Here is a 23,054-nt window from a genome sequence, read left to right on the forward strand (position 1 = left end):
GCAGAACTTAGATTGGCCAATAGCAATCTCTGATGGCACTAATATACACTTCCTATTTGAGCTAGCAAAAATGGCAGCTTTTCTTCATTACAAATTAAAGTATGCAATTTCATGTTACAATCTAATTCCTCAGTTGTTGGTCCCTGCAAAATTGATGAAGACCATACACAACATTAAACAGAATGGAATTTGAATCAGCCAATTTGAAAATGACTAACTTTACTTCTGATGTTTAGTTTCACATCTTTATTCTTTCACTAACATAACAGTACAACATTGTATTACTTTAAGTGATCAGACTGCTGTGTCATTAACCCAGAACACAATTTTGCTAGCCAAGAAATTAAAATATCTAGAATTATATTTATTCCCAATACGCAAAAGAAAAAGCAGTTATGTTGTGCAAAAGACAAACACCACCTTTGAAAGGCGTTAGAATTCTGTCTGGTAATTATCATTACCTTCTCTATCTGGCTAAGTTCCTCTTTAGGTCTGACATCATCCCTGTGCTTAGAGCCTGGGTCCACTGTTTCATCATCTATGAACTGCATGTTCATATTCATCAGCCATGCTGCAGTGCGGTCCACTGAGGACAAGGCATTCGCAGGTGAGGGGGCCTAAAAAAGCGTGATAAAGCTCAGCTTTGCATCTGAATTTTACACAAAGAAATCTCAAGCAAAGGAAGTGAAGAGATACAGATAATGATTTGTTACAATGGAGCCATCTTACGATCAACACTTCTGTTACAGAGAAAAACATATTTTAATCCAGATCTCAAGATTTTATTTTGCTTAATAACAAAACACTTTACTGTTGGGTTCCAGTAATTTATCTTGTAAATGCACAATATTTTCATTGTAATTTGCTGGAATGGGCAATAAACCAATGCAATTATTTTAAATACTTAACTCATTTTTAACATCCTATGCCATTCACCTTTTCCCACACAAGTTGTTGTCAATGATGCTCTGTGCAATCATTGCAATGATTGCTGCAATGTGGGTTTCCCCATCTTTTCCAGGGAATATATTCTTGGACTTTGAAGAATTCAGTAAGGGCTCAATGCTTAGAGAATTGCAGCCACAAGTAGATACCCTAACAGCTACCATGCTGATCTGCTGCACTGATTTTCAGAAATAATTAAATCAGTCCATGTATACTCTGTAAACTCATTAAAACAGAACTTATTCTTCCTGTGTGGGCAATGGTTACAAAATAAATATGCAATGAGGAATGTATGTAAATATAAATGTAAAGAGGTGCAGAGGCAAGCCACCAAGGTACATTTCCATGTTACCTTTAAGGGAAATGGAATCATGCAGCGCTTGACAGCAGGTTTTCTTCATCATCTAAGGACTATGAATTAAAGCAATGGATTTTTATGTCAATCAAGATGAGATTGTCAGGACTGAGAAACGGCTTCTTTTTTTTACATTATATTCCAGCAGGTGACAAAAACACAATCAGCTTCTTTGTTTTAATAAAATGTCTTTACCCCTACTTCATAATAGACCTTGTGTTGCATCAGTAACTCATTTCCATTTCTAACACAATCAACTTAACAGTTTTCAGAAGAGAGATAACAAATTTAGAGCATGATATGTAGTTTCTGGATTTACACCCATGAGTGAATAAATTCTTTTAAATTTCATTGTAGGTAGTATATTTAGATAGTAATATCTCAGCGTACAGCCATAGTTTGGTCAATTTCTTAATAAATGATATTGTGCAATTTCTTACTGTTTGATACTAGGCAAGATGTGTGTAAAAAGTGGTGGGATTTGCCAAGACAATGAAATATAATTTCACTAACGTCAGGGTCCAGAATGCACTCGTGTCCCATGAGACAAACATCATATTCCATTAAAACAGAGTGTCCGTGTTTCTGTATTGAGAATAACTTCATGTCAAAATGTTAATGGGCAAAGTTCACCATATTCCTTTTAAGGGGAGCCGCTCTTTTATTGTGACAATTTTGCCAGAAAATTAAAAATTCATGCAGACTGGTGAAATTCTCATTGTTTAACTATTCATGTCACGAGTTAATTCCCATTAACAATGAGAAACAGCACAAGCTGACTGAAATCACCAACGATTTAAATTAGATGTAATGCAACAATACCACCAACAGACATCTGTCTCTCAATGAGAAGCGAGATTGAAAGGTTTTTCAGGGTGGAATGCATGGAGACTTGTATTCATTAACCCAAGACTGATGATTGGACTTGATTGCAGCCCCTCCTGGAAAACACTTAACCTGAAGTCTAGCATTCAGGTTATATGAATATTTGTTCACTTCAGTCATTGAAATTATATACAAATCAGTTAACAGCTTTAAATATTAATATTTTTTCCCATTGCAAAATAACAGACTGGCCTAAAATTAAGATTTACCAAATATTTTTGTTTAAGGAGAATGATGAAATTGCTCTATTTTATGGATAGCTGGTAATATATTCCTGTGGAGTATAGCTTATGAAATATTAAAACTTCAAACACTAAGTAGAACAACATTTTAATAATAAATTTGATCAAGACGACTAGCAGAAAATATTAATTTAAAATAATCTTCAGAGCATTAATTTCTAGAGAAACAAACTCTCCACATAATGTAAAGTCCATCTGTGTTTTGTGTATGTTACAGCCAAAATAATAAGTAATTTTTGGTTGTAATGTGGCACCATTTAATGTCATACATGACATAAGCAACAATTAATAGCTGACCAATGAATGGAATATGATTGATAAGATGCAGTTTACGACCTATTGGCAAGGGACTTGATGAATAGTTTAATCAACAGTTTTCTCTCGTCATAGATAACATGGAAATATATTTTCCTTTCATCGGCATGATGGAAACTTCCCTCACAAGGGATATTGGAAAACAGTAGAAACTGCAAATGTAAAAGATAATTAGAAATTGTTATACATACTAACATTAGTCAACAGCAGGCAAACCAAAGATTGGGCATGATGTTTTGTGTCTATATCCTTCAACTGAAACATTATACCTTTTTTTTTAACCTATGTTGACTCACTCATTGACTTTGTCCAGCATCTTTAGCGTGCCAACGAGCATTGTTGGTTAAAATAAATTTGCAATCTATGTGATAATGCTTCAATACTCAAGACAGACAGACACAAGGTAAAGAAAACTGACTCCCTTTTCTGCACTTGTGAATTCCAAGAAATGGTTATTGTTGTGGTGAGGGAACGGTATTTCCAGTTACTTCTCCGACTTGAGACTGAGATTGAGAAGTTGATATGTTCAGGGAGCTGGGGGAGGCAGCTCATTTTCTGGCTACATCAAGGCTGAAAAGCTACTGTAATACAGCATTTACAAAGAAGTCATTTTCCTGAGGTCATGAATTATTCCTAAGTTCAATTTAACAAACTCTGTGGTAATAGTAGTCAGACCTCCTTTGTGTTAGTTCCTGGGATTCATCATTTTAAAGCATGACCCCCCCCTTATCGATTAGAGTGAAAATCTAGTAGAATTATCAAAATGTTTATTACAACGTGACTTGAATTAAAAGGATTTGATTATAAAGGGGACCACATTTCAATCTTTTATACTGACTGGAAAAAAAAAGAGTAGAAACATATTCATAAGGGCATGAGAAACAGGAGCAAGACACTCAGCCTGCTCTACCATTCAGAAAAATCATGGCTGATTCAACCTTGGTTTCAAATCACTTTGCCTCTCTCAATACCCCTCAACTTCCTTGTGGTTTAAATGTCTGTCAATCTCTGCCTTGAATGTTTAATTACTCTGCCTCCATAGCTCTCTATGGTGGAGAGTTCCAGTCACAATCTTCAGATTAAAAAAAAATCCTCCCCATCTCTGTCTGAAGCGGGCAAGCCCCAGCTCTGAAACTATGTCCGCTACTTCTATCCCCCCATCCTCTGACAATTCTCCTCGGAACCTTGTTTCAGTAAGATCACCGCTCATACTTTTATATACCATTGTGTACAGGCACACTCTCTTCTGCACACATGTAGAAGCTCTTACTATCTGCTTTTAATATTATTTGCTGGTTTACTCTCACTCTCCATCATTTCTTTTCCTTTTAATATTTTTTACTCATCCTTTGCTGATTTCTATATATTTCCCCAATCTGTAGCATTGAATCCTTTTACTTCCAATTTAATGGCATACCTACCTTAGTTAACCAAGGTTAATCAATTGTCTTATGCTTGAATCTATTTTCCCACTTCATTTTAATCAACTCTAACCTGATACCTTTTTAATTGCCTTCATACAAGGTTAGGGCACTAGTCACAGTCCAAGATTCTCACTTATTCCTTGGGGATCCTTTATATACCTAGCGAGAAAGAACTGCAAGTTAGAAGAGCTACTTTATTGTGGCCTATTAATATTTAATATCAGCATGAGTTGTTAACTAATGATAATTCTTATTCAGAGAAACAAAGGACTGCAGATGCGGGAATCTAGACGAAAAACACGATGATGCTGGAGGAACTCAGCAGGCCAGGCAGCATCTGTGGAAAAAAGCAGGCAATCAACGTTCCGGGTCAGGACCCTTCTTCAGGACTGAAGATAGGAAAAGGGGAAGCCCAATATATAGGAGGGAAAAGCAGAGCAGTGATAGGTGGACAAAAGAGGGGAGGCAGGGTGGGCACAGGGTGGTGATAGGTAGATGCAGGTAAGAGATAGTGATAGGCAGGTGCGGGGGAGGAGGGGAGAGCAGATCCACCGGAGGATGGGTCACAGGCAAGGAGAGGGAGGAAAAAGGGGATAGAAAAAAGAGAGATAGGCTAGGAGAGGGAAGAAGCAGCATGGTGGGGGGGGGGGGGGGGGGGTTGGGGAAGGGGGGTGGGGATTACTTAAAGTGGGAGAATTCAATGTTCATGCCGTCAGGCTGCAAGGTTCCAAGACAGAAAGTGAGGTGCTGTTCCTCCAGTTTGCACTTGGAATTCTCCTGGCAGTGGAGGAGGCCGAGGACTGATGTATCAGTGATAGTGTGGGAGAGGGAGTTGAAGTGACTGGCAACGGGGAGATGTAGATCACAGTTACAGAGCGCAGGTGTTCTGTGAAACAGTCACCTAGTCTGCGTTTGGTCTCACCAATGTAGAGGAGGCCACACTTGGAGCACCAAATGAAGTAGATGATATTAAGGGAGGTGTAGGTGAATCTCTGTCTCACCTGAAAAGACTGTTTGGGTCCCTCGATGGAGGTGGTGTAGGGGCAGGTGTTTCATCTATGGCGGGGGGCATTGGAAGGTCCCTGGGGTGGGAGTGGAATGGGTGGGGGAGGAGTGAACTAGGGAGTCGCAGAGAGAGTGGTCCCTGCGAAAGGCAAAAAGGGGTGGGGAGGGGAAGATGTGCTTGGTAGTAGGGTCCTGTTGAAGATGGCAGAAGTGGCAGAGAATGATGTGTTGGCTATGTAGGCTGGTAGGATGAAATGTGAAGACAACGGGCACCTTATCCCTGTTGGGTCTGGGAGGAATTAGGGGTGAGAGCAGAGGTGCGGGAAATGGCAGAGATACGGGTGTGAGCTCTCTCAATCAGTCGGGGGGAAGTCATGGGTAGAAATGAAGTTGGACATCTTGGATGTCCTGGAGTGGAAAGCCTCATCATGGGATTAGATGCAGTGGAGGCGGAGAAACTGAGAAAAAGGGATCCTGTCCTTGCAAGAGACAGGGTGGGAGGAGCTGTAATCGAGGAAGCTGTGGGCGTCAGTGGGTTTGTAGAAGGTGTCGGTGGATAGGGAATCTCCTGAGATGGAGCTGGAAAGATTGAGGAAGAAGGAGAGAGAGATGTCAGAGGTAGTCCAAGTGAATTGGAGAGCAGGGTTAAAATTTGTGGTGAAATTTATTAAACAGTCGAGTTCCGCATAGGTACAAGAGGTGGCACCACTGTAGTCGCCGATATAGCGGAGAAAGAATTAAGGAATGGGGCTGGAGTAGGCTTGGACCAGAGACTGTTCAACGTAACCAACGAAGAGGCAGGCATAGATGCCCATAGCTATGCCCTTGGTCTAATTCTTACTCAGACGCGTTTTCTGTCACAATATAGTTCTCAGATAAAAGTTCACTGTGATATAATTTAATAAGCTTGCAACTGAGGCTCTAAAACACCTGAAATTTTATTTAAAGCATAAACACAATTACTTGACATGACTTTCAATAAGTGCAAGTGTTTCGTGCTGGGAGAATCATAATTGGAGGCATCCATATTCTCAACCTCTTCTAAAATCTGTCCTTTTCAAGTGTTGAGCTATCCACTGCCTGGAGTGCAGAGTGAAGTTCCATTTGTGGCTTCTCTCTACATATATAAAAATTACACAGTTGAAAATAATCGTTTCTGCATCTGCATAAAATAAAACATTCATACCAGGTCAATGGTTCATAGAAACTAAAGTGGCATTTGGGACACAAATAGTCCTCTTACACTTCCCACTTGTCTCCTGTTGCAGGACAGTTCAAATGATACTTGTGATTATTAAATAATTTGTGACAAAATTAAGGATACTTAATACAGAGATTATGGTAATTAAGGGAAACTATTATTTTCTCACTGCTCATTAACGGACAAAATAGAGATAATCAGTGAAATGTTCAATCTGCATGCTGAACATTTGTTATCTGAAAAATATCACCCTCTCTCATTTCCAGATATTTATGGTATAAAGAGGCCTGCCCTTTATATCTTGGGGAAGGGTGATAAGTTGGATCTTTTATAGGTACGTTCATAGAGCACTACAGCACAGGCCCTTCGGCCCACAATGTTGTGCTGACATTTTATCCTGCTCTAAAACCTATCTCACCCTTCCCTCCCACATAGCCCCCTATTTTTCCATCATTCATGTGTCTAGGAGTCTCTTAAATGTCCCTAATGTATCTGCCCCACAACCTCTGCAGGCAGTGCATTCCACGTACCCACCACTCTGTGTAAAAAAAACTTACCCCTGACATCCCCCTTATACCTTCCTCCAATCACCTTAAAACTATGTCCCCTTGTGTTAGCCATTGTCACCCTGGGAAAAAGTCTCTGACTGTCCACTCAATCACTTCCATTAATAATCATAAGATATTTCTGTTAAAGTCTACAAAAACAATGGCCCAATTTTTGCTGTAAGAACAATGGCAAAGAGTATCCAGTGCAAAGAGACAGGCACGCACGTATCATATACTGTTAATACAGGTTAAAGCTGACAACAATGTCTAACATCTATATTCTTGCACACAGAAAATACAGATGTTTCTATCAAATGTACTGTTCCACATCAGGATCATTGTTGCTGTGCTTGCCAATAGACCAGGCATTGAAATGATGTGTAATTGCAGTAATTATTCATAGTTTTGCAATAAATTGAAAATTACAGGAGCAAGTCAATCTCCAGTGATTACAGTAAGTGATAATTACCGCCTAACCACTTCTCTGTCCCTGAAAAATTAATTTTACCTATGTGGAGTTTCATTCCTTCAATGTGAATGTTTTGTTTTAAATGTTCTCTTTTAGCCTTCTCCCTTATGTACCTGTATGTTCCAACCTTTAATTTGCTTCTTTTACAATTAAGATGCAATTTATATAGCCTAGCAAGGAATGGTACATGCTGGAAATCTGAAATAACATTCAAGTTATATATATTAACCTGGTCTGCAATCTGCATGCCTTGGTGAGAATTTTACTAATCATGGACAAACCACAACGCTTGATACACACAGCTCTAATACTTCTTTGTTATGTTAATACTACTCCATTTAGAGAAATCATAATGACACTGCACTCCACTGGGTATGACAACAAAATTAAACCATTTTCTTAAAACCTGAAGATGCAATATTAGGTAGTTCCTCGAAGTTGATATCTGATTAAACAGTACAATCTTTAGATTAAAATAATTACCTTACTGGATCAGACATGGAATTAATAGAAATCTCCACTGGCAAACCTGTAAAAAACATGCTGGGCAACTGTGTGAGAGACGCATGATGAACGCTGTTCCTCTATCACTTGGGAAAAACGAGGCACACAAAACTTTATATTCCTATTTCTCATAAAACTCTCAAAACTGAAGCATCTAGATCTAATTTTCCCTGTGATGTCAATATTACCCAATGGGTAATATACCATGAAGAAAGAGCACTTATATTGAGTACAACACCAAAAATAAATTATTCCCTTAAATACCCAAGAGTGCAACATTAAGTAGGTGCACAAATTTGATATCCCATTAAATATTATAGTCTTTAGATTAAGGAAATAATTAGCTAAAGCTTTGTTAATAATATTTTCAGTTAACAGTTTATGGCATTACTTCATCTCCCACCTGTTTTTATGCCCATCTTTACCATATTTGCATAAAACTCATTTGCTGGAAGGCTTTTATTTTGGAGGATACTATGAAATTATCTTCTGTTACACATGCTGTAATCAGACTTAACATAATTATGATTTTGTAACCTTTTATCATCCCCAGCCTCACCGAGGAATGGATCCAGCTTATCCTGGCCATTGAAAGCACAAACAACACTTCTACTGGTGGCTGAATTGTAAAACAGCTGCCTAGAGTGCACAAATACAAAAATGTGATACGATTCCCATTTATTGCTTCACTTTCATTTTACAATGATAGCCGGAAACTTCCAGTCAGGGAAGAGATAACACTTGCCGTGACCTTGAAGAACCCAGCACACACAATTCAAATTGAAGCTTCCATCATTTCACTGATTATGTTGATTGCATCTGTGGAGTCTGTGTCAGCACATGCTGTGAAGGAGTAGGGTATCACTGAAAGCAGCTTCAGGACTTCCGAGATTAAATGCATCAATAGGGATGCCAGAAGTTGCTTGCAATTTCACAAAGTAATAAAGGTCCTGCCATCATTACAAGGGCAATTAGGATGGGCAATGAATGCTGGCCTTACCTGCAACACGTGCATCCTGGAAAATAAAAGAACTGTTTTTACATATGGATTTATAAAACTATTGGAGAATATTTATTCATTATTTTACTTCATTATTTTACTTCATAATTAAATATTATGCTTCAGAACAGGGTGTTTTTTCAATTTTTAATTAGTGTTTGTAATATGCTGTATGGACCTGGTGAGATAATACATGAAACACCATTACAATCTTGACAGGACGACATACCAGCTAATAGAAGGAGTGAAGATCCACCAGACTGGTACCTGGCACGGTGGGTCTAGTATACGAGGAGGAAATGAGTAGGCTTGGATTCTATTTCTAGAGTTTAGAGGAACAAGAGTTCACTGTATCAAGACATATAAAATACAGAGCTTGACAAGGTAGATGTGAGTGGGATATTCCCTTGGGGATAAGGAGTCTAGAATTAAGGGTCAAAGACTCAAAATAAGGGTTAGGCCATTTAGGACAGAAATGAGAACAAACCTCTTCACTCAGAGGTTGGTACACCTTCAGAATTGTCTACCCAAGAGACTTGTGGACTCTCAGTCATTGATTGCATTCAATACAGAATCAATAGATTGATAGAATTAAGGGATTATGGGGATACAGAAGAAAGATGGTGTTCAGGTAGAAGATCAGCCATAATCTCGTTGGATGGTTAAGCAGGCTTGATGAGCCAAATGGCTTATTCCTGTTTCTATTTTTATGTTAAGCAAAATGGATTGATTTGGTTTTCAAATGCTCCTGCCATAGTTTGCATCAATTTTTAGTCTCTATAACAAAATTGAAATAACAGCAGATTCCATTCACTGTAGGACATTATCAGGGTACTTACTGCTGGATCATCATGTAATGGGTCTATCATCAAGATTAATGGCTGTTCTTTTAATTATTTACCAAGAACCAGAAGACATTTTCCAAAATCCTGTACCAAACATTTGTTGTACGGCAGGTGAACCCTTCTATGAAACAGCTGCACATGGACGAATCCTTTTGCAAAACAGCTCAAAGGGCTCATCCACTTCCCATGTTTTGGGAGCCACTTCTCAGCAAAAATAGGCATTGAAGGCAATGGTAAATTTCATTATCAACGTGCTAGCACATTTGGTCAATTGAGGAAAAGGATACTTGAAGATCGAGGCAGCAGACTGTAAGTTTTGTGCTGGGTCTGCTGTCTTGATCTTAATATATCCTTTTCCTCAATTGACCAAATGTTGTGCTAACACATTGAAGGAAGTGTCAAACTTCATCATCAATGCCAACATTTACTGAGAAGTGGCACCCGAGACAAAGGTTTACCAGGATCTCACTGTGAACCTTTATTGTCAGAGGGCAGTGTAGTGTAATGGGGGCAGATAAACGGTTGTTAGAGGACCCAAGCTTTGCAAATGCTGAGTTTAAGGCCCATAATCTCATGTGTTTCAGTGAATGTGCTGATAACATTTGTTGTACAGCAGGTGAACCCTTCTATGAAACAGCTGCACATGGACAAATCTTGGAGCTCGGCCTTTGAATACATGTAAACACAAGCATAGTCTGCATATTGCAGACTGACTGACCTTAGTTCCGAGTGTAGTTACCGTGACACCTGTTCTAACTACAGCAGGTACCACCAACGCCTTCTTCACATAATCCTCCAAATTCATTTCAAGGATAAGCAAACCTCACAGACTCCTGAAACAGACACTTTATTCCATGCTCTGTTGTGGGAGGAGATTACTAGGTAGAGAGAAAACAGACTGAAGAAGTGAACATCCTCAATGACTCCTGGAAACCCCTGGCCCATGACTACTCAAAGTGGAGAAGCAGTATTTGGGACTGTATTGAGAACCTCAAGTGCGTGTGTTAGGAGCACACAGAGGCTCTGGGTAAGCAGCGGAAGCAACGCACTACCTCACAAAACCATTCTCCACTTGCCTCACCTTCCGGTCCATCTACAGAAGAGTGATTCTCACAATGGCCTCATTAGCCAACTCAGAACCCACAGAGTGGAAAGGAATCACCTTCAATCCCGAGGAATTGCATTAAGAAGATTTACAGATTAGTTCGGGTTACCCTTAAATGTTTCTTTGGCAAAATCTTCATCTTCTTTCAACTAATTGTGCACACTTATTTTTTTGTTCCATTTCTGTTCTGGCCTTTTGTCACCACTGTCAGGCTGCTGACCAGAGCATCCCTGAGACAAAGTGGACTGGTCAGTAGTCTATGCGAGCATTTTGAAAGCCACCATGTAGCATTCTGAAAGCAAAATATCAATTCTGCATGCTTGATGCTTAATGCCAGCAAGGAGTTTTATCAGTGAGGAAAGATAGTATTTTTCATGGTGCTATGTTTTCAGTTTCAAGCCTTAATTACATGGCAATTTATGTACTACTATAAAACAATTATATATCCTGGTTACAATTTATTGATTAAATTAGTGTTTAACTGGAGATCAGGAACTCAGCTAACTGGCACAAGAAAGAAAGATTGGCCTTGCATTTTCAGTTGGTAGTATTACATTCACAACTTTCCTATTGATCCCTGAAAGATTGCTTAGAAAGCATTAGCTGGACTTTCTTTAATATCTTCCTCACATTTTAAAACATATGTAAATGTTTACTGTGTTTTATTCTCCGTTGCTACATCCCAATCAAAGGATTGGGCAAGCAATTCATCCTCTTATCTTAAGCATGCTTGGACCTACCAGAGACAATGATCCAGCCATTCTCTGTGGATATTCACTGGCTTGTTGGCCTTCCCTTTCTACTAGAATTAACAATTTCGATCTAGGAACCAGTTTCAAATTCCAATTGATGGCTGATCCCTCAATCTAACTGCATAACATCCTCTCCATTTGGAAGTTAAATGGTGAAAATTCTTAGAGGATCCTTTATGCTGTTATTATTGATTGTACTCCTAACAAATTCAATGCATGGTAGGGCCCTCGGGAGGAACAGAGAGACCTCTGAGTACATCTAAGAATCCCTAAAGGTGGCAATACCGGAAGATAAGATGCTGAAGATGGCATGTGGGAAACTCGCCTTCATTTGTTGGTGCCTGGAATATAATAGGTGATGGTACAACTTTATAAAGTCTGATGTTAGGCCACAGCTGGAGTATAGTGTGTAGTTCTGGTTGCCACACTGAAAGGAGGACATGGTTGCGCTGGAGACGGTGCAGATTCATCAGAATGTTGCCTGGGATGGAAAATTTCAGTTATGAGGAGAGACTGGATAGGCTAGGTTTGTTTTTCTTGGAACAGAGCAGGCTGAAGGGGGACTTGATAAAGCTATACAAAATTATGAAGGGCATATGTAGGGTAGGTAGCAAGAGGCCTCTCCCTATAGTGGAGGTGGCTAAACCTGAGGTCATAGGTTTAGAGTAAGAGGCAAGGTTCATCTGGGGTATGGTTGGAACCTGGAACGCACTGCCCGAGGGGATGGTGGAGGCAGACTCTCACAACTTTTAAGCATCTAGACGAGCACTTGAATTGCAAAAGGCATAGAAGGCTACAGACAAAGTTCTGGTGAATGGGGTTAGTATAGACGGGGACACAAAAGACTGCAGGTACCGGAATCTGGAGCGACAAACAATCCGCTGGAGAAACTCAGCGGAGGACACAGACGTGGCTGTAGTGGTGAATTTTGGTAAGAATGTAATCGAAGGGTAGGAGAGCAATAGAAACCTTAGAGAGGGCAGCAGTGAGAGAGGGTCTCACAGAACTCCCAAAGAAAGGAAGAAAGTTTCTTCAGAGTCGGCATGCCTAGAAGCGACTTTACAGTGGAGCAGTAAAATGGAGACACAAGAGACTTGGTCCGGATGGGTATTTGACGGTTGGTCAGGAGGGCCATTTTGTGCTGTATGACTATGACTCAATGGTAGCACGGTTTTTTGGCATTACAAATAAAATCACATTTACTTGGATGTTTTGTATTTATATATTCAGCTCCTTGTTGCCCTGTTTGAATTGATATTCTGCTATATCTGTAAACCTTTCATCAGTAGGACATAACCACCAAAGTGAAAGCCACTAAATTAAAGGTTATGCCCCAGAATCAAATTTTCTGCTGACAAAAGATTATAGCATAATTCAGTTTGTTTACAAAGTGCACCTTCAGATTGGAAGTATATGACATACACACGATTACTTCAGGGATTGTAGTTAATATTTCTTTCACATCACTAAAATTCAAATTGACTTATATAATGAACATAAAACCAAATAAGGTGAGAAGTGGCTTGCATAACCCTTAAATACCAGATATTTACTGGAAATAAGTTATTATTAAAGATTTGATCACATTTGAATTTTTCATTTGCAATAAATGAACTTGAATACGAGGCACCAATTATTTGTCTGTAGCCCAGGCCATTAAATCACTGTGAAAAAGAGCTTCAGATGACATCAGAAAAATATCATCTCTATGGAGACAAGGTGACCTATTCTGGGAAAGTCTAAAAATTGTGCTAATTCCCTAAATGGCCAGTGGACAAAACATCACTACCTATTGAACAAGCAAGCTTGGTAAAACTCAGATGCTCAGTCAGGTAATCTATTCTTGAATTATATGCACGATCAGCATAGTATTAAAATTATTTTCTTGAATCAGCTCAATGGATCTCTGTCTTACAATTGTACAACATAATCCCTCATTCAAATATGTTAAACTTTAAGGGTATAACATCTATCTCAAATGTACAACAAACTATTATTTTTGATCATGCATTTTTGTTTAATTGAGCTGTTAGTGGCAGTGGTCATTTGTCTAAATGCTTCCGTTGACGAGCATGTTATGGGTACATTCTACATCATTATTCGCCAATGTCAGGAAAAACACAATATTTTAAGCAGTGAGTAAAAAAATAAATCTGAGGTGCTCATTAATCTGAGATTCAGGAATTGATTGAATACTTCATGAGGTCCTAGGCATAGGATTCTGATTTATATATTAGAAGGGTCTTCCCTTCTCAAATGGGCCAGATGGGGCCCATTTATAGGAATGAGGGCGTGGCTGCCAAAGTAAGGATTAACGACGCATCTCAAATTGCCCTTAAGAAGCTTCCTTCTTAAACTGCTACAATCCTTCTGAAGAAAATACACTCACATTGCTCTTAGGTCAGAAGTTGCAGTATTTATATCCACTGGAAAAGAAGTTTGGTGATAGGGTTCAAGTCAGGATGGTGTGTGCCTTGGAGGAAAACCTAGAGGTAGTTACATTCCATAGTGCTTTGCTGCCCTTGCCCTTCTTTGTGATAGAGGTCTCGAGTTTGGGAGCTGCTGGCAGAGTTGTCCAGGTGAACAACTGCAATGCATCGTGTAGATGATACACAATGCAGCCTCTGTGTGGTGGTGCAGTGTGTATCGACATGTGGTCAGCCCAATCTTGTTCCTGGTCAACAGTGACCTTTAGTTTATTGACAGTGAGGTACTGCCATTGGATGTCAAGGGTAGGTAGTTAAACTCACTCTTGCTAGGGATGGTTTCTGCCTGGCATGAATGTTACTTGCAATTTATCAGCCTGTGTGTGAATGTCATTTCCATCTTGTTGAATGCAAACACATTGCTCGAGTTCCTAAGCAGCTGGATTTAGGAATTAAACATTGGACATGCATAGGACGCTCAAAGCAGCTGCACAGGCTAACTCTGTGGTTAAGGCGGCATATGGTGTATTGTCCTTCATCAATCGTGGAATTGAATTTAGGAGCCAAGAGGTATTGTTGCAGCTATATAGGACCCTGGTCAGACTCCACTTGAAGTACTGTCTCAGTTCTGGTCGCCTCACTACAGGAAGGATGTGGAAGCCATAGAAAGAGTGCAGAGGAGACTTACAAGGATGCTGCCTGGATTGTGGAGCATGCCTCATGAAAACAGGTTGAGTGAACTTGGCCTTTTCTCCTTGGAGTGACGGAGGATGAGAGGTGACCTGATAGAGGTATACAAGATGATGAGAGGCATTGATCATGTGGATAGAGGCTTTTTCCCAGGGCTGAAATGGTTGCCACGAGAGGACACAGGTTTAAGGTGCTGGGGAGTAAGTAAAAAAGAGATGTCAAGGGAAAGTTTTTTTACTCAGAGAGTGGTGAGTGCGTGGAATGGGCTGCCGGCAATGGTGGTGGAGGCTGATATGATGGGGTCTTTTAAGAGACTTTTGGATAGGTACATGGAGCTTAGAAAATAGCGGGCTCTGGGTAAGCCTAGTAATTTCTAAGGTAGGGACATGCTCGGCACAACGTTGTGGGCCGAAGGGCCTGTATGGTGCTGTAGGTTTTCTATGTTTCTATGAAAGGGTCTGGGTCATTGGCTGAAAGTGACCAGGTTATTGCTTGACCACTCTGTTTCAATCTAAATTTTCCCCAAAGATTATCAGAGGCCAGGCCAGCCTTGTGCATTTTTAAAAAGCATACCACCACAACATCAGAACCTGCACCTTTAAATGTTAAATCACATTAGCAATTCTTTCAATTCGATGGTCTCAACAGCTAAATGAACAAGGAAACAGAGCCAATGTTTTCTATCCCACCAGAAATGCCTAGACACACAATATCTGGTTCACCAATACCCCTGCCCCTGGTGCAATGAACCTGTCTTTCTGTTCTGCAGACTGTTTTTTCATCAGGATATCCTACACGTGGATCTCAGAAGAAACTTTCAAATTAGGACCCTGCATGAAATACTATAAGATGACAAAGGTAAACGACAGCACAGATGACATTGCCACAAGCTACAAAGGATTAGCTTCTGGGCACGATAACTGTCTGGCACTTCACCGTTGCTCATCATCAATAGACCTCACACTTCCGGTATCAGGGACCCAAAGCTTGGCCTTGCCATTAGTTCCAGATGTATAGTGAAAGGATTGGCTGGCACTTTGCAAATGCACTGGTAGTCTTTTTTGTCTTTTATCAAAATTTCCTGTCCATATAATGAAGAATTTTGTGTAAATGTGACCTCTAATCATGAAAAATATTTTAAGTTCAAATTGTTGTTAGAGAAAGTCATTAAGGGCAGAGATGCAAAGAAACATCGACCATCTACCATTTCAAGACCTGTGAGAATTTTGTATATTTTAATGAGATCACCTTTTGTTCTTTTAAACTTAAGAGTGCAGGCCTACTCTGCTTAATCTGTCCTCTCATGTCAAACCCACCTTTTCATGAATCATGCCAGTGAACCACTGCAGGTAGATTTTTCCTTGGGTGGGCAGATCAGACCAATGTGCAATTTTCCAGATACAGTCTTATCAAACCTCAATATAATTGGAGCAAGATGCCTTTACTCCTGAACTCAAATCCTCTTGCAAGAAAGCCTTTCTAATTGCTTGGTGAGCCTGCATATTAACTTGCAGTGACTCTCTGAACAGTCCCAACTTCCAGTCTCTCACCATTTAAAAAAAACATGGTACCTTCCTATTTTTTCTGGTTGTAATTAAATTCCAGTAGTCTTAATAGGCATTTTAGTAAAATAGGAATTCTTTGCCAAATAAGTGTACATATTTTCCAAGTACCTTTTTAAAATTATTAACAATAAGAAATAAGTGCTAAGGAATGGTACAAATATACCTCATTACCATTCAGCAATTCCAGACCAGTTAAAACCTAATTAATTATGAAGTCTTATAAAGCTAGGTGGCAGTGTGGACTGTGGGAAGATTCAGAGAAGCTTCATTGGGTCATAGACAGGCTAAGGAAATAGCCAAGGACATGGCAGAAGGAAATGTGAAACAACTAGGTCAATCACATTGGTAGAAAAATAGAAAGTGTAGGCCTGCACTCTAAGTTTAAAAGAACAAGAGGTGTTCTCATTAAAATATACAAAATTCTCACAGGGCTTGAAATGGTAGATTGGTTGACGTTTCTTTGCATCTCTGCCCTTAATGGCTTACCCCTTACTATGACTCCTGGGGTATCTGGAACCAGGGGTCAGCCATTCAGGGCAGAGATGCAAAGAAATGTCTTCACCCAAAGGGTGGTAAAGCATTGGAATTCACTGTGGAGGCTCAGTTGAGTGCCTTCAAGACAGATTAATTTTTTTTCCCCCCCAGATATCATGGGGTTTGTGTAGAAAGGTCCTGAGTTTAAAGAAGAATCAGCCATGATCCTTACGAATAGCAGAGTAGAAGGGTCAAATGGTCTACTGCAGCTACTTTTTATTATGTCCTTATATATGTTCTAGTAAAGCTGTACTTGTGCTGCTCTTGAAATACACCTCAACCCAAATACCAGGATCAGCTCTGTGGTGGGCACTCCAGCCAACTGCTGACAGGACAGAGACTGTACAAACTCATTTCGGGTTCATGGCTTAAGTTGAGGTGAACTGGAATGCAGGCCTTAGGATGGAAATCCAGTGTTTAATTTATCGAGAATAATGGTCACTCCTGAATAAAGGAGATGTTGACATGAGTTACAAGCAGTATATGGCACCAACCATTGGTGGAATGATTGGATATTATTGCTCCTTTCATGTAGCATGACAAAGAAAAAGAACCCCCTGCAGTGAATACAAATTAGACCTGATCTGGTAGAGAGCGTGGTATTCGAAATCTTGTTTGGAGAATAAAATGTAGGAGGGGGGAAAAGATTGAGTATACTGTAGTGAATCCTGCAACAGTTGGAGATTTTAATTAATCACATCCCTTCTGAGTCTAGGTTTATAATTCTCTCAGTGTTTTGCTGGTACTGAACAATTTCATGATTCATTTGATATTGCCATGGCACTACACACTACGTCAAGAGAAGTGCCATTTTATAGGGATGGGGACATTATACAGTACATAATGTTGACTTTTAAGATTATTTGATGCACGGCAATTAGAGGACAAGTTCAGGCACAGATCAATTAGAGACTATAGACAATGTGGCTTCAGTAATTCCTTTAGCTAAGTGTTTTGCCTCCATATTCCACATGACAGCATGTTGTTTATTTATACAACTTTCCCAACATTCACCCACAATTTTCATGACATCTTTTGACATACCTTAATAACTTTATAGCTAGAATTATTCAAGTTCAATTTCTTCTGCACTCTCTCAAAAACCTAGAGGTTCTTCATTTTGTATTAGAGAAGCAAAACATGAACTTTTGTGTTACGTGTCAACATTAGAGCCACTAACCTGTTTGTGCACCGTGCGTTGTTTCATTTCAGGACTGTCTCCTTTGGACGAGGACGACTGCTGTCGCAACTTTGTGCCGGTACTTGGCCACTCTGACGAGGACTGTGTCACACCTCCACTGGAAGGCCTCGGATACTGAGTGGTGTTGAATAATAAGGCGGGTGGTGTCCTACCTCTGGCTGCTGGTGGAGGTTGATCTATTCGCCTTTGTGGGCCAGCACTGTTTTGACGTGGCACTGACATCTGGGGTATTTTTTCTGTCAGGGAAAGTTGTCGTCTTGTGAATTCCCCGGTGCGCCTGGCGAAATCCTCTGTGCTTGTGTGACTGTGGAAAGCAGGCTTGTTGGCTGCCAGTTCTTCGTTATTACTATGTGAACTAATAGAGCTGTGACATTCTGATCCCGAGTCGGCTACTCCACGTGGTGAAACTGGTATACCTGCTGCCATCTGATACACTGGATTTTGAAAAGACAACGGTGCCAAAAGCTGGGGCCTTCCTGGTGCACCATCAGCATTAGGGGTGCTTGCGGTTTGTCCGGGCTTTCGACCGACGTGCGCAGGGCCAGGACCACCCGGAGCTGCACTTTGTGGTGCTCTTGACTGCCACATCGCCTGTGTTTGCCCACTTGATCCTTGACTGTCATTTAGGGAATCACCTGTTGGCGGAATGTTTGTTGTACTCTCCAAACTGCGATTGTCTTGCAAGTCAACCATTGAGACACTTTTATTGCCATTTGGCATTTGTTGATCAGGTTCATTGGCTTCGGAATAGCTTGAGCTGCGAGCTGGGGATGGCTGTATAGCAGAGGACCTTGTGACAAAAAACAAGTCCTTGTTTTCTGGGGTAGGAGAGGGTAACCTTGTACAGTCTAATAAACTGAAAGGGGAAGAAATCAGATAACATTTCGAGATTCTTACCAAATAATTCATCAAAATGATTGTTTCCAATTATTTAAAATCATCTAATCCATCTTGACTGACTTGTTTTAAAAGAGACCATTTTTAAGGTTCCCCAAACAGTAAAACAAATAAATCAGCACTTAATGGTTGTTCCGTTTCAACTGCATTATATACACACTAAAATGCTATGCGTTTTTCAATGGATTTACCTCTTCAATGTTATACCAAAATACAGTTTAAAATTTTAGTAATACAAATAACTCCTTCCCCAAAACTGTGTGAATAAACTGATCAGCTGATTTCTAGGAATCGCGTAATATCAGTTTTTCTGTTACTGACTGCAAATTATTTTTATAGGCTTAATTGATTACAAAATCTTCATTCAATAGCTCATGGGAATTTTGTCCCCTCATTTCCAAAAGCTTTGTTTGTGTACTGTGCCACAGGGAGTGAACGTACTCTGGCATCCTGGCTGTGCAGTCACAGGATTGGCCAGTGACCGGTAGCAAGATCATTCAACCAGGAAAGGCATCACACCCAATCCTGACCATGTATCTCCACAGGTGGCAGCTATGATGGTCAAACTCCATCCTGTAACAGTCAGCCATTCTCTAGACAAGCCTCACGACCCATCTTCGGGAAAGAAAGAAGGAGAGGACTTCAAGCAATTTAAAAAAAATCTACCATGCTAATTTGACAAAAAGCCCAAAAATTGTCCTGAAATGATCAGTTTTTAATGAATTCAACATTGGTTGAACTTCTGGGTTATTTGTTTTTACAATCAGACAACATATTTGGTACTTGAGCCTTTCACACCATTGTAAGTTACAGCTCAAATTTGCCAAGGTATTAAATTAACAAAATGGATACATAAAAATGCAAAATTCTACTTTAACAAGATCTGTAAACTTGGGTGAAATATCTCAATGATCAAAAATACGTTGTCCTTGCCCTACCTCTCTACCAACATCCCACGTGATTTTTGGAAATAATTCTTTTTTTAAAAAAAGTGAAAGTAAAACAAGCATATAATGGTTGTTTCATCTCAATTGCATTGCCATATAAGTTCTAAAAAGCTAAGCATTTTTCAGTGGATTTCTCTCTTGAACGTTGCACAAGTACCAGTTTAAAATGTTAATAGTATAAACAGCTGCTTCCAAAATTTCTTTTTAAGAGCTTTATACTCCACATTCAATATTACATGTCTGTAAAGCAAGCAAAAAAAATATACATGAGCTAGCCAAAACTTTTCCTGGTATTTATTTGCAATCCTAACAAGAAAAAATGTTGTTCTCTAATATTAGTACCAAGGTCAAAATTGAAGTATTCTTGACAATTTATTGCCCTCCTCCCGCACCCCCACTAATAGTGGCTAAAGTATAGCAGTAAATGAACATTGGCTACTTATTAAATAATACGATAATGAAATATATATTCTAGTTTCTCTGAATTTTCCTCCTTTTTGGATTCATCTAGTCTAGTTTATGCTTACAATGCATGCTTCAAGTACTTGACTCAGTTGAAGGCATTTATTTTTTATATCTCTCGCCTTTTGAGAATTTAGTTTACGGTTGCACAAATTTGATGTGTATTAGTTCTTGCCAGAAACAGTTATTTGTAAGGTGTCTGATGATTGAAGGCTCTTATGCCCCACTTAATTGATAACTTTGGCTTGTCAGGAAAGTGCAAGGTAATAAACAGATCTTATGTTGATTAAATTAGAAGTTTTATTAAGTGAAAAAAAACCTGAAACAAACAAGAAATGCCATGAATACTCAACAGATCAGTAAACATAAAAAAACAGGTTAAAATCCAAGTGTGCATCTGAAATAATAACTAGTCTTGTTCTTTTTCCAAATGCTCATGAACCTACTGAGCACTTTCAGAATTCAATATTTTTTTATTAGACAATGCTATTAAGGATTGGTTGAATGTACCTTTACAAGCCTATCAAAATTTATACAATGCAATATGCTTTACTTGCCTGTTTTAAACAGTGCATGAGGCACTCTTGATCAAAGGTTGGATTTTTTTAAAAGTCAAGGGACCTAAATCTTATGATGTTTTAAAGTAGGAAGAATCATTATCAGCAAATAAAAGAGATCTGAAAATAGGACACAACTTAAAGGCCATCATCTTCACAATCAAAAGGAGGTTCCGAGATTACATCTGAGTTCACTTTTTTTTCATATATTATCCTTCATTTTCCGAGAAAATAGCTATGAAAAGCAAATTAAAATGTCATCATTGTCAATTTAACTCACATTGTTTTATCTTAATTTACCTTTGTTCTGTAGCTTTAATAGTTTGGTGAACTACTGAGATTAACTTCAATGGGACTCATTCACTTAGACATTAAGTGAATAAAATGACAGTTGTAACAAACTGTGATAATCCTTTCACTCACCCACTAAGATCATTATCTATCACCATCTTCTGCAGCCCTGAGGATATGCTGCTATTCGTGGGATTTGGTGTTGAAGTGCAAGGCTCAGAAGTTGATGGTGCAGGTACAGCTCCTGGATTGGTCAACACTGTATTGACATCTCTTAAAATGCGGGGCAAGGGGCCAAGTTTTGTTGCAGTTGCCTGGAGAACAGAGAAATCCAAACAGGTAACTTAGTGATTTGATTCCTAGGGCTGTGTAAACCAGTAAGAGTGAACAATTTGAGCAGAAGGTTATGTATATGTATTACTATTCAAATATTAATCAAGAAACATCGTAGTACACAAGAAAAATACCATGCTGTTGGAAATCTGAAACTAAATCAGAAAATGTTAGAAATATTCAGCAGTTCAGACAGCATCTGTGGAGAGAGATGAAAGCCTCAGAATAAGGCACTGAGATGAGGAGGAATCTCTTCAGCCAGAGGGTGGTGAATCTGTGGAATTGTTGCCAAAGAGGGCTGTGGAGGCCAAGTCATTGGGTGTATTTAAGGCAGAGATTGATAGCTTCTTGATTGGTAAGGGGATTAACGGTTACGGTGAGAAGGCAGGAGAATGGAGTTGAAACAAAAATCAGCCAGGATTGAATGGCGGAGCAGACTTGATGGGCCAAATGGCCTAATTCAGTTCCTACATCTTTTGGTCTTATCGAAAGGTCATCAATCTGAAATGTCAGCTATAGTCCTCTTTCCGGTCTGACCTGAACTTAATGCAGTGTAGGAAAAAGGACATACTGCCAGTAAATTAGAAATCTATCTTCAATAACACAAATTAAAAGCTCTTAGTAGTCACTTTATAGCCCACCCTACACTTCTAAACATGATTCTCAGCTATGTCTGTATAGACAACAACTACAGATACACGTTTAAAGTATGTATTCAGCAGAGCCTGTATCCAGACCCATGATTGGCCTTTGACAATTTAGGAATAGGTTTAAAAGGAAAGTAATTATCATGAAATGACTTGTTTGCCAACAGCCTTTGAAAGCTCATTCTTCATACTTTGTGCTCATCTAACAAGTAGTCATTTCTTAAGGACTGTTAGTTCTTGTTCTTAAATGGTCTACAGTGGATAAGGAAAGTTTTAAGAACACGATGATGTAGGCCACTTCCACAGCAACAATATTGTTTTAGCAGTCCAGGCTATGCCAAATTATGTCTGAATTCAACACCTGACTTTTAAAATCACATTGTAAACATACTACATAAAAAATAAATTAACCCTTGGCCTCTTCTTGCCAGCTGTTTCCTATATAAATTTCCAAGTTCTCAGTGGTTGTGGAAATTGCTAGTACACCATTAAACCACAAGTACACCCTCTCGTCAATAGTGGCCTTGTGGCACCTCAGCTGTGGATATTGCAGCTCTCGGATTCTGTTTCCCAAATTGCTGTACGTTTTCTACTTACTTAACTTTATAACATTTATAATTAATGTACAACTTTAAAAATGATGTATACACACACTGATTCAATAAACCACCATCTCCACATTCCACTTCATTTAAAGATGACATTTACTCTAACTCCCTGCCTCAAATATAATGTGAGATCAACTAGAAAATAACATATTCCATTTATAGAGTGCCTTAATGTGGTAAAAACATCTCTGAACACTTCACAGAAATGCAATCAAACAAATAGCTCAAAGTACAGGCCACCTACATATATATAACAAAATCTAAACAATAATTTGATTTGCATAAGCAAAAGAGGGAGAGT

The 23,054-nt window shown here is 39.2% G+C and overlaps 1 protein-coding gene across 1 annotated transcript in view; it reads right to left on the reverse strand.

Moving 5' to 3' along the window:
* dab2ipb (DAB2 interacting protein b) overlaps positions 1-23,054 on the reverse strand; it is a 255,946-nt gene that overhangs the window by 12,440 nt on the left and 220,452 nt on the right. Inside the window, 3 exon segments of the mRNA XM_052036965.1 lie at positions 462-617; positions 17,991-18,867; positions 21,298-21,479. Of these exon segments, the coding sequence (XP_051892925.1) occupies positions 462-617; positions 17,991-18,867; positions 21,298-21,479 (1,215 nt within the window).

Source organism: Pristis pectinata, chromosome 23 (assembly GCF_009764475.1).
Source record: "Pristis pectinata isolate sPriPec2 chromosome 23, sPriPec2.1.pri, whole genome shotgun sequence".
Classification (NCBI taxonomy): Eukaryota; Metazoa; Chordata; class Chondrichthyes; order Rhinopristiformes; family Pristidae; genus Pristis; species Pristis pectinata.